Source organism: Lucilia sericata, unplaced genomic scaffold (genome assembly GCF_015586225.1).
Source record: "Lucilia sericata isolate MDLA Ls3-8-SP2 unplaced genomic scaffold, ASM1558622v1 Contig000401F_arrow, whole genome shotgun sequence".
NCBI classification, from domain to species: Eukaryota; Metazoa; Arthropoda; class Insecta; order Diptera; family Calliphoridae; genus Lucilia; species Lucilia sericata.
Window position 1 is genome coordinate 135,001 of NW_023994419.1, and position 12,500 is coordinate 147,500.

The following is a 12,500-nucleotide window of genomic DNA, read 5'->3' on the forward strand; positions in this document are numbered from 1 at the left end:
GTGGACGTAATTCGTGTATAACATCAGTCTGTAAAAATAGAATAAAAAACATAATTTAGAAGAAATTGTTTGTAAAATTATTAAATAGGAGTGGACAAATATTTGTCAATAATTATAAATCAATTCTATTCTTTTGATACCAACAAATTTACATAATAATAAATTCTTTGCTAAAATATTTGTGCGATAAAACAATAAAATATAAATATTTGTCTTAAGAGGTCAAATAAAAATTATTAAGGTCAATGTTGAGAAATCAAATCTATAGAAAATTTTGGTTCTGAACAAAAAAATAAGAAATTAGTGCCTTTTTTCAATTGTGTTAATTAAAAAAAAAATCATTTTTTTCAGTGTACAAATCTTAAAGCAAAATCATACAAAAAAATCTCAATGAATGAAAAGAATGGCCAAAAACTTAAGACGCATGAATAAAACAAATACAGACCAAAAAAATAACAAAAACCAAAACCTTTCATTAAACCAATTTTATTTAAATAAGAAAAAACAACGGTTCTTTCTTTGTTTAAACAATCTACAGCTACTCATAGGGTACGAGTATTTTACACTCTATTTTATATTTTTATTTATTTTGATTTCTTTTTTTTTTTCTTTTTTGGTGTGTGAGTACTTCAAACAGAATTAAAAAATTTTCAAAAAAAAAAAAAAAAAAAAAACATTTTGTTTTGACCAAGTTTTTTCTTTATAAATTTTGAAGATAAGATTTAATTGTTTATTTGTAGTTAAAACACTTTCGCTTAAATGTAACCAAATTTAACGCAAACTTTAACTAAAACCATGCGTTCGCCAACCACACTCACCTCTACAAAGAATATGATAATAGAAAAAAAAAACAAACAAGAAGAAAATAGAAATGAAAACAGAAACCATCAACTTCTAGTTTGATATAAAAATCAAGATTTGAGGTTTTAAGTCAATGTTTATGAACCATTTAACTTGAACTTTGTTGATTTTTTTATACATATTTTTTTTTAATTATATGAGTTATAAAAAACAATTAAAATTACAATTTACTATTTTGTTGTTTTTGTAGGTAACCAAACAAGTTCAAGAGAAATTCTTAAGAATATATTTTTGTTTATTTGTTTTAGTGTGTTTGAAAATGTAAAACATTCAGTTAGATATTTACATGTTTTTACATAATGTAAACAATGTATTAAATGTTGTTGGTTTACAAATATGAAATCATATTTTCTATTGAACTTTGGTTTTGAACAGGAAACATTGTTCTCGAATAAAACTCACGCGAAAGGGTAATCATCTTTACATGAAGCCATGGTGTAGTTCAGTTATCATTTACTTCTAATTTTGTTTAGTTCTAATTAAAATCTAAATCAGTTCTAGTTCAAATCTAGTTCAGTTTTAGTTCTAGTTCAGTTCTGGTTTAGTTCTAGTTCAGTTCTAGTTCAGTTCTAGTTCAGTTCTAGTTCAGTTCTACTTCAGTTCTACTTCAGTTCTAGTTCAGTTCTAGTTCAGTTTAGTTCAGTTCTAGTTCAGTTCTAGTTCAGTTCTAGATCAGTTCTAGTTCAGTTCTAGTTCAGTTCTAGTTCAGTTCTAGTTTAGTTTTAGTTCAGTTCTAGTTCAGTTCTAGTTCAGTTCAAGTTCAGTTCTAGTTCAGTTCTAGTTCTGTTCTAGTTCAGTTCTAGTTCTAGTTTAGTTCTAGTTCAGTTCTAGTTCAGTTCCAGTTCATTTCTAGTTCAGTTCTAGTTCAGTTCTAGTTCAATTCTAGTTAAGTTCTAGTTTAGTTCTAGTTCATTCTAGTTCAGGTTCTAGTTCAGTTCTAGTTCAGATCTAGTTCAGTTCTAGCATCAGTTCTAGTTCAGTTCTAGTTCAGTTCTAGTTCAGTTCTAGTTCAGTTCTAGTTCAGTTCTAGTTCAGTTCTAGTTCAGTTCTAGTTCAGTTCAGTTCAGATCTAGTTCAGTTCTAGCTCAGTTCTAGTTCAGTATCTAGTTCAGTTCTAATTCAGTTCTAGTTCAGTTAGTTCAGTTCTAGTTCAGTTCTAGTTCAGTTCTAGTAGTTCAGTTATTCTAGTTCAGTTCTAGTTCAGTTCTAGTTCAGTTCTAGTTCAGTTCTAGTTCAGTTCTAGTTCGTTCTAGTTCAGTTCTAGTTCAGTTCTAGTTCAGTTCTAGTTCAGTTCTAGTTCAGTTCTAGTTCAGTTCTAGTTCAGTTCTAGTTCAGTTCTAGTTCAGTTCTAGTTCAGTTCTAGTTCAGTTCTTAGTTCAGTTCTAGTTCAGTTCTAGTTCAGTTCTAGTTCAGTTCTAGTTCAGTTCTAGTTCAGTTCTAGTTCAGTTCTAGTTCAGTTCTAGTTCAGTTCTAGTTCAGTTCTAGTTCAGTTCTAGTTCAGTTCTAATTTAGTTCTAGTTCAGTTCTAGTTCAGTTCTAGTTCAGTTTCTAGTTCAGTTCTAGTTCAGTTCTAGTTCGGTTCTAGTTCAGTTCTAGTTCAGTTCTAGTTCAGTTCTAGTTCAGTTCTAGTTCAGTTCTAGTTCAGTTCTAGTTCAGTTCTAGTTCAGTTCTAGTTCAGTTCAGTTCTAGTTCAGTTCTAGTTCAGTTCTAATTCAGTTCTAGTTCAGTTCTAGTTCAGTTCAGTTCTAGTTCAGTTCTAGTTCAGTTCTTGTTCAGTTCTAGTTCAGTTCTAGTTCAGTTCTAGTTCAGTTCTAGTTCAGTTCTAGTTCAGTTCTAGTTCAGTTCTAGTTCAGTTCTAGTTCAGTTCTAGTTCAGTTAGTTCAGTTCTAGTTCAGTTCTAGTTCAGTTCTAGTTCAGTTCTAGTTCAGTTCTAGTTCAGTTCTAGTTCAGTTCTAGTTCAGTTCTAGTTCAGTTCTAGTTCAGTTCTAGTTCAGTTCTAGTTCAGTTCTAGTTCAGTTCTAGTTCAGTTCTAGTTCAGTTCTAGTTCAGTTCTAGTTCAGTTCTAGTTCAGTTCTAGTTCAGTTCTAGTTCAGTTCTTGTTCAGTTCTAGTTCAGTTCTAGTTCAGTTCTAGTTCAGTTCTAGTTCAGTTCTAGTTCAGTTCTAGTTCAGTTCTAGTTCAGTTCTAATTTAGTTCTAGTTCTGTTCTAGTTCAGTTCTAGTTCAGTTCTAGTTCAGTTCTAGTTCAGTTCTAGTTCAGTTCTAATTCAGTTCTAGTTCAGTTCTAGTTCAGTTCTAGTTCAGTTCTAGTTCAGTTCTAGTTCAGTTCTAGTTCAGTTCTAGTTCAGATCTAGTTCAGTTCTAGTTCAGTTCTAGTTCAGTTCTAGTTCAGTTCTAGTTCAGATCTAGTTCAGTTCTAGTTCAGTTCTAGTTCAGTTCTAGTTCAGTTCTAGTTCAGTTCTAGTTCAGTTCTAGTTCAGTTCTAGTTCAGTTCTAGTTGAGTTCTAGTTCAGTTCTAGTTCAGTTCTAGTTCAGTTCTAGTTCAGTTCTAGTTCAGTTCTAGTTCAGTTCTAGTTCAGTTCTAGTTCAGTTCTAGTTCAGTTCTAGTTCAGTTCTAGTTCAGTTCTAGTTCAGTTCTAGTTCAGTTCTAGTTCAGTTCTAGTTCAGATCTAGCTCAGTTCTAGTTCAGTTCTAGTTCAGATCTAGTTCAGTTCTAGTTCAGTTCTAGTTCAGTTCTAGTTCAGTTCTAGTTCAGTTATAATTTAGTTATAATTTAGTTATAATTTAGTTATAATTCAGTTATAATTCAGTTATAATTCATTTATAATTCAGTTATAATTCAGTTATAATTCAGTTCTACATTTTATTTCGAATAGAAAAGCTTATTTTTCGAATAGAAGTTTAATTTTCGAATAGAAAAACATTATTTTCGAACACAAAAATTGTCTTCGTTGAAGAAACATTGTTTTTGAATGGAAATCGTTGATTTCGAATAGAAAATATTGATCTTAAAAAGAGAATATTGTTTTCGAATAGAAAACATTATTTTCGAATAGGAAATGTTATTGTTTTTGAGTGGAAAGCTTTGCTTTCGAATAGAAAACAATGTTTTTGAATAGCTAACATTAATTGCAATTTGGAATGTAAAAATCGTGGTTTCGAAAAGTAGTACTTTGTTAATGTCAGCTATATTTCGCAACTAAACATTAAAACACAAAAAATATATAAATTTGAATAAATAACAAAAAAATTAATTATAAATTTTTTACTTGCAAACAACATTAAACTCAATTCAAAAAACATTCATTAGACTGGCATGACCAAATTTACAAAAACAATATTAACTAATTTCAAATTACAACAAAAAAACAACAAATATTAATTTCACTTTAAAACTTTTTCCACCTCTAAATAGTTTTTTTCTGTTTGTTTGTTTTTAGGAAATACAACATTATTAGGCGAAACTACGACAGACAGTCAGGCAGACAAACAAAAAAAAAAAGTCATTTGTCATATTAAAAGTGAATCCCTCCCAAATAGTAAAACTGCTACTATTACACTACTATTGCTATTAGTCGTACTATGTACTAACCAAAAAACAGTTGACCAAAATTTAACCAACCATGAACAAATGACCAAATACATTTAAATTTAATTGTGTGTTTTTTTCTCTCTCTCTGTTTGTTTTAGTAATTTTTGTTTGTTAAATATTTTGGCTGGTTTTATAATTAATTAAATTAAGCAAAATGAATGAAAAAATTGTGGTTTACAAGTACAACACCACATAAAGCAAAAGATAAAATAATGTGACATCTCTATTTTAATGTAATTCATCCAACACATTTATCTAAATATAAAACAATGATTTTTTTAATAATGACCTGCTGAGTGGCACCTGTAGCAATAATATTACTGAAATTTATTACTATTAGTCCCCTGTTTTCAAATTTTAATTTCGTATAAATAATTTTTGAAATATTACATTATAAAAGTGTTAATATTTGTAATGTTTTATGAAATTATGAATGATTATAGTTTGGGTAGGTTCGTAAGTTACAAGTTGTTTAAAACTACAAGATTTTTGTAAATAAATCATTAATAAAATTTTTAAATTAATATTAGTGGTATTAATGATGTGAAAAATAATGCTATTAAGTAATTTTTTATGAGAGTATTTTAAAAATTTTCCCTTAACGTTTTAAATCTTCGAAGATAGTTTCTAATTTCGAAAAAAAAATTAAGAAAGGTAGTTTTTTGTTATCGATTCCAATTTATCTTGTTTTCGAACAGAAATCATTGTTTTGGAATAAAAAACATTGCTTTATCCTGAACTGTAGAGTATAACTATTAATTAGACTATGGTTTGGACTATACTATAGACTAGAATATAGATTGTACTATAGATTGCACTATGGACTATAGATTGCACTATAGATTATGGGCTGTACTGTATACCACACAGTAGTGTGGACTATAAACGAGACTATAGTCTGACATAGACGTGACTATAGTCTGAACTATAGACCAGACTATAGTCTTAACTGTAGACGAGACTATAGTCTGGACTATACACGAGACTATAGTCTGAACTATAGACGAGACTATACTCAAGACTATAGACAAGATTATAGTCTAGACTTTAGACGAGACTATAGTCTAGACTAAAGACGAGAGTATAGTCTGGACTATAAACATGAATATAGTTTGAAATAGACGAGACTATAGTATGGAGTATAGACTGGACTATAGTGTAGACTGTAGACGAGAGTATAGTCTGGACTATAGACTAGACTAGACCATAGTCTGGACTTTAGACTAGGCTATAGTTTGGACTATAGACTAGACTATATTCTGGTCTACAGTCTGGACTATAGTTTGGACTCTAGACTATAGTCTAGAGTATAGAATAGATTATTGCCTGGACTATTCACTATACTTTAGACTACAGTTTGGACTATTACCTACAGACTAGACTACACTATACCGTAGACTATACTAGACTAAAGTCTGACAATAGGTCTATAGACTAGACTATAGTCTGGATTATAGACTATAATCTAGATTATAAACTAGACTATAGTCAGGACTATGGACTGGATTAGTCGGGACAATATACTAGACTATAGTGCGAACTATTGACTAGAATATAGCCTAGACTGGACTATAATCTGGATTATAAACTGGACCATGGTCTGGACTACAGACTAGACTATAGCCTGGACTATAGTTTAGACTATAGACTATATATATATCTCGACTATAGACTAGACTATAGTCTGGACTATAGACTAGACTATAGTCTGGACTATAGACTAGACTATAGTCTGGACTATAGACTAGACTATAGTCTGGACTATAGACTACACTGTAGTCTGGACTATAGACTAGACTGTAGTCTGGACTATAGACTAGACTATAGTCTGGACTATAGACTAGACTATAGTCTGGGACTATAGACTAGACTATAGTCTGGACTATAGACTAGACTATAGTCTGGACTATAGACTAGACTATAGTCTGGACTATAGACTAGACTATAGTCTGGACTATAGACTAGGCTATAGTCTGGACTATAGACTAGACTATAGTCTGGACTATAGACCAGACTATAGTCTGGACTATAGACTAGACTATAGTCTGGACTATAGATTAGACTAGACTATAGTGTAGACTGTAGACGAGAGTATAGTCTGGACTATAGACTAGACTATAGTCTGGACTATAGACTAGACTATAGTCTCGATTATTACCTAGACTAGACAATAGTCCAGACTACATATAGACTAGATTTAGTTTTCGAATAGAAACCTTTAAAAAACACATATAGATTAAACTATAATCTGGACTAAATACTAGATTATTGGACTATACACTGTACTATAGACTAGACTTACAGTCTGGACTATTACCTATAGACTAGACTATAGTGTAGACTATGACTATACTATAGTCTGAACTATAGACTGAACTATGGTCTGAACTATAGATTATGCTATAGTTTGGTCTATAGACAAGACTATAGTCTGGATAACAGACTAGACTATAGTCTGGACTATTGACTAGACTATAATCTGGATTATAGGCTGGATCATGGCCTGGACTACAGACTAGACTATAGTTTGGACTCTAGACTATAGTCTGGACTATAGACTAGACTATAGTCTGGGCACAACAGGTCCGATAGTGGCCTAGGTGTATTTCTTCGGATTTGATGTACTATACATCCTCCTATCAACCTAATAGTAGTCTGGACTCTAGGCTAGACTATAGCCGGGACTATAGACTTGACTATAGTGTCGATTATTAACTAGACTAGACGATAGTCCAGACTTTAGTCCAGACTACATATGTATTGATTTAGTTTAGAAAACTTTTCAAAAACACAATGTTTTTAAAGCTTTCAAAGTACTTTGTTTTAGTATAGAAAAGCTTTGTCTTTTAATAGAAAACTTTCTTTTTGAATATAATCTGGTATTCGAATACTACTATAAAAACTTATTTTGCTATGAAACATGACCGTAAAATTCTCAAATTAATTTTAAATTACAAATACATATTATTAATTATGAAATTTTAACGATAATACCTGGTTATAAGCTTTATCAGGTAAATATGCTTAAATTAAAACATAAAAAAACTTCCGCATATTGAGGTCCCAAAACCCAAATATGTAATAATAATGAAAATTATTTCATAATTGTTTATATAAATACATGATAAATACACTACTAAATAAACAATGTATTTATAATTTTAAAACTCCAAAAAATATATCGATAATTTGTGTAACGTTAATGCAATATTTTGCAACTAAAGTAAAAACAGTAATTTATAAAAAAATTAATAATAATAATAATAAAGAAAATCAAATAATAACAATAATCAAAACGATTAATTTGATTACATTTATTAATATTAGTTCCTCTTTGTTAACGAACTTGCTTGTAAATGCGTTGATCGGTAGATAGATCGGTCGACAGAAGAGAGAGGCAAAGAGGCAAACAAGTACGAGTAAAAGTGTAAAATCAACAGTATTTATTATACGATGATGGTCAATAGAAATTTATTCATTGAATCGTTTCATTAATATATTTATGAATAATTAATGTTATTATGAAATTTTGAACATTGGCATGTTGTGTTAACAAAACATTTCGTATTTCTTTTGTATTTTTTACCACCAAAATTTATATATAGGCCATAGTCTATGAATTGAAAAAAAAAAAAACACAAAGCGCAGTTATATATATAGGTTTGAACTTAAAGTTTATATGTTTACTATAAATATAAATTCATTGGATTCTTTAGATAGTAGACCTGATTTATATTTATCTCAATACTTTTTTTTAACTATTGTTATTGATGGCAAAATTAATTTTTGTTACAATAAGATTTAGATAACAAGATTTTATATTGAAATTCATATTTTTGTATCAATAAAATTTTGAGTTAAGAATACAAAAGTAAAGATAACTTCGCTTTCGAATAGAAAATAGAACACTAGTCTATGGTCCAACTTTTAGTGTAAGTCCAGACTAGAATATGGTCAATGGTCCAGACTATAGTCCAGACTACAGTCTTGTGAATAGTTCACACTATAGTCTAGTCTATAGTTCAGACTATAGTCCAGACTATAGTTTAGTCCATAGTCCAGACTATAGCCTAGTCTTAGTCCAGACTGCAGTATAGTCTTTATTACAGACTATAGTCTAGTCTGTAGTCCAGACTATAGCCTAGTCTATAGTCAAGACCATAGTATAGTGTGGAAACTATGGTCTAATCTGTAGTTCAAACTAAAGTCTAGTCAAAAGTCCAGAATATATGGTTAATCAACAGTCCGGACTATAGTCTCTTTATAGTCCAGACTATAGTCTCTTTTATAGTCCAGACTTTAGTCTAGCCTATAGTCCAGACTTTAGTCTAGTCTATAGTCCAGACTATAGCCTAGTCAATAGTCCAGTCTATAGTCTAGTCTATAGTACAGAATATAGTCTAGTCTATAGTCCAGACTATAGTCTAATCTATAGTCCAGACTACAGTCTAGTCTATAGTTCAGACAATAGTCTAGTCTATAGTCCAACCTATAGTCTAGTCTATAGTCCAGACTATACTCTAGTCTATAGTCCAGACTATAGTTTAGTCTGTGGTTTTGCATAAAGTCCAGACTATAGCCTAGTCTATAGTCAAGACTATAGTATATAGTGGAGACTATGGTCTAATCTGTAGTTCAAACTAAAGTCCAGACTATAGTCTAGTCTATAGTCCGGACTATAGTCTAGTCCATAGTCCAGACTATAGTCTAGTCTATAGTCCTGACTATAGTATAGTCTACAGTCCAGACTATAGTCTAGTCCATAGTCCAGACTATAGTCTAATCTATTGTCCAGAATATAGTCCAGTCTATAGTCCAGACTATAGTCCAGTCTATAGTCCGACTATAGTCCAGTCTATAGTCCGACTATAGTCAAGTCTATAGTCCAGACTATAGTCCAGTCTATAGTCCAGACTATAGTCCAGTCAATAGTCCAGACTATAGTCCAGTCTATAGTCCAGACTATAGTCCAGTCTATAGTCCAGACTATAGTCCAGTCTATAGTTCAGACTATAGTCCAGTCTATAGTCCAGACTATAGTATAGTCTATAGTCCAGACTATAGTCTAGTCTATAGTCCAGAATATAGTCTAGTCTATAGTCCAGACTATAGTCCAGTCTATAGTCCAGACTATAGTCCAGACTATAGTCCAGTCTATAGTCCAGTCTATAGTCCAGACTATAGTCCAGTCTATAGTCCAGACTACAGTCTAGTCTATAGTCCAGACTATAGTCCAGCCTATAGTTTAGTCTATAGTCCAGACTATAGTCTAGTCTATGGTGCAGACTATAGTTTAGTCCAAACTATAGTCCAGATTATAGTCTTGTTGAGAGTCCAGATTAAAGTATGGTCTTTAATCCAGGCTATAGTCCACAATATAGTGTTGTCTATAGTCCTAACTATAGTCTAGTCTATGGTCCAGACTATAGACTAGTCTATAGTCCAGACTGTAGTCTTGTCTATAGTCCAGACTATAGTCCGGCCTATAGTTTAGTCTATAGTCTAGACTATAGTCTAGTCTATAGTCCAGCCTATAGTTTAGTCTATAGTCCAGACTATAGTCTAGTCTATAGTCTTGTCTATAGTCCAGTCTATAGTCCAGTCTATAGTCCAGACTATAGTCTAGTCTATAGTTCAGAGCATAGTTTAGTCTATAGGTCAGACCATGTTCTAGTCTGTGGTTTTGCCTAAGTCCAGATTATAGTGTAGTCTGTAATCCAGCCTATAGTTTAGTCTATTGTCCAGACTATAGTCTAGTCTGTAGTCTATAGAACATACTATAATTTAGTCTACAGTCTAGTCTATAGTCTACAGTTTAGCCTATAGTCCAATATAATCTAGTCTAGTGCAAACTCTAATCTATAATATACAAGTGATATGAAAGATCTTGAAAATCTCTTAACAAAGATCTGTTTCCGTAGAGGATTAAAACATACAAAAGAGGATTATTTTAAATTATGATGATCGCCTTTAAAACGTGTACCAGCATTGTAGCATGTACCTCTAAAATAAAATTTCCAAAAAAAAGTAAAGTATAAAAAAGTAAATTATTTTTAGTTGAAACAATAAAACATGAGCAAAAGAGGAAGCAATTTTCGTTTTTTCGTTTTTTTGTATCAATTTTGCAAACACTGTGAGAGTATTAATTAGAGCTACAGTGTGATCGAGTGAATACATACCAAATTATTTTATTTATTTATGTTTTCTATAGTATGCAGTCTGAATAAAAAGTGTTACTTTTAGTTTTATTAGATCAGGTCTCATATTTAATTTGTTAAAAAAAAAAACAACAGAAAATTTCCGCATGATTTCCTGTATGCTTGGAAACAACTTTGATACAGTAACATAGATTTTAACCGCATAGTTGGATAAAAACAATTGAGAGCTAGTTTGGGTTGCAGATCAATCATATGGATCAAATGTGTAAATAATTGAATATCAATTTTGCAAAAACCTTGGCCCTCAGCAGGGGTTTTTTTTTTTTTTTTTTTAAATTATCTAACTAAAGTTGTACAGTCATGTTTAAATATTTGTTTTAATTAAATTACAGTTTTAATTTATAGTTAGTCCCCACCCAAATTGAATAAATAACAAATTACTCCAAAAAAAACAAAGTAATAAATCCACATGATTTTTGCATATTAATTTGAAATTGTTAAAATTTTTTTTTCGATTTTTTTGCAACAAAATTATCTAAGACATTGTTTTAATTTAAAATTTGGGACTCTTGATGAATATCAATTTTCAACAAAATTTTTTTTATTGTTTTTTTAATATTTTTCATTTCATTTTATTTAAAAAAAAAAAAATCAAAAGGGAAACAATCAAATTCAACTGTATAAAGATTTCATAACTGATTTATATCATTATAATAAATAACAAACACATCATGATCGTGTTGACAAACAATGATCATTGTAAGATCATCACGTCTTTCGTTGGCAGAAGAGCAGTTAATGTTTGCATACATTTCAGATTTGCTTGTAAGTTCCTGCTTATTAAGGCATTATAGTTTAAAGCTTATTGGCTGATCCGTCGTTCCTCTTTCCAAACAAAACACGTCTTAGCTGTAGTTCATTGGGTTTGTAAGACAAATTTCGCCCAGATGATAAAATATGTTGATGTATGTATGTTTTTCTTAATTCCGTGTTTAAGTTTATGTCATCATCTGTTGATTTCTGTTGATTTAACTAAATAAAATATTTAAATATTTTTACAGTAGCTATGTCTTCTTCTTTTTGACTTTATTGCAAATATTTTTTTACTGCTAATTTTTATGGGGCTTTTTTGTCACAAATCTTTCACAATTATAACTTTCGTTATGGGCTTTTAGGGTAAAATTAGTTAAATAATTTTTACAAATTTTTTATTATTGAATTCGTGAGAAAATTAACCAAAAAAAAGCAATTATGTATTTTTCAAGTTTTTCTTGTTGTATTATATAAAGCTTTCTTGGCTAGAAACTTTTTCTATATATAGAAAGTTTCTCTATAAAGAGGACGTAGTTACAAAAGCATATTTTCCTTGTATAAAGAAAAACTTTTCCTCTAAAAAGAAAAAAAGCTAAAAAAGTTTTCATAAGTTTTTTTTCCATAAAGAGAAACAGTTTCGAAAGCTTTTCTCTATATAGTGATAAACTTGGCGAAAGCTTTTCTACATATAGAAAAAATACTGAAAGCTTTTTCCCTTTTTTAAAGAAAAACGTATCAAAAATCTTTTCTCTATTAGCAAAAAAAAGTTCTCTTTAATTCAAAAGCTTTTTCTATATGTATAAAGAAAAGCTTTTCCTCTAAAAAGAAAAAAAGTTTTCATAAGTTTTTTTTTTTATAAAGAGAAACAGTTTCGAAAGCTTTTATGTATATAGTGAAAAACTTGGCGAAAGCTTTTCTTAATAAAGAAAAAATGTCAAAAGCTTTTTACCTTCTTTAAGGAAAAAATTCTCGAAAGCTTTAATTCTATATACAATAAAAGTTTACAAAAGCTTTTACTCAACTTAGAGAAAAAGCCGGCAAAAGCTTTTTCTCTATATTGAACTTTTGCTCTATATAT

General features: G+C 30.3%; 1 protein-coding gene across 1 annotated transcript in view; it reads right to left on the reverse strand.

The window, feature by feature from the left end:
• LOC119604528 overlaps window positions 1-12,500 on the reverse strand; it is a 33,437-nt gene that overhangs the window by 11,675 nt on the left and 9,262 nt on the right. Inside the window, 1 exon segment of the mRNA XM_037957208.1 lies at window positions 1-28. This exon segment is cut by the window's left edge and continues 92 nt beyond it. Within this exon segment, the coding sequence (XP_037813136.1) occupies window positions 1-28 (28 nt within the window).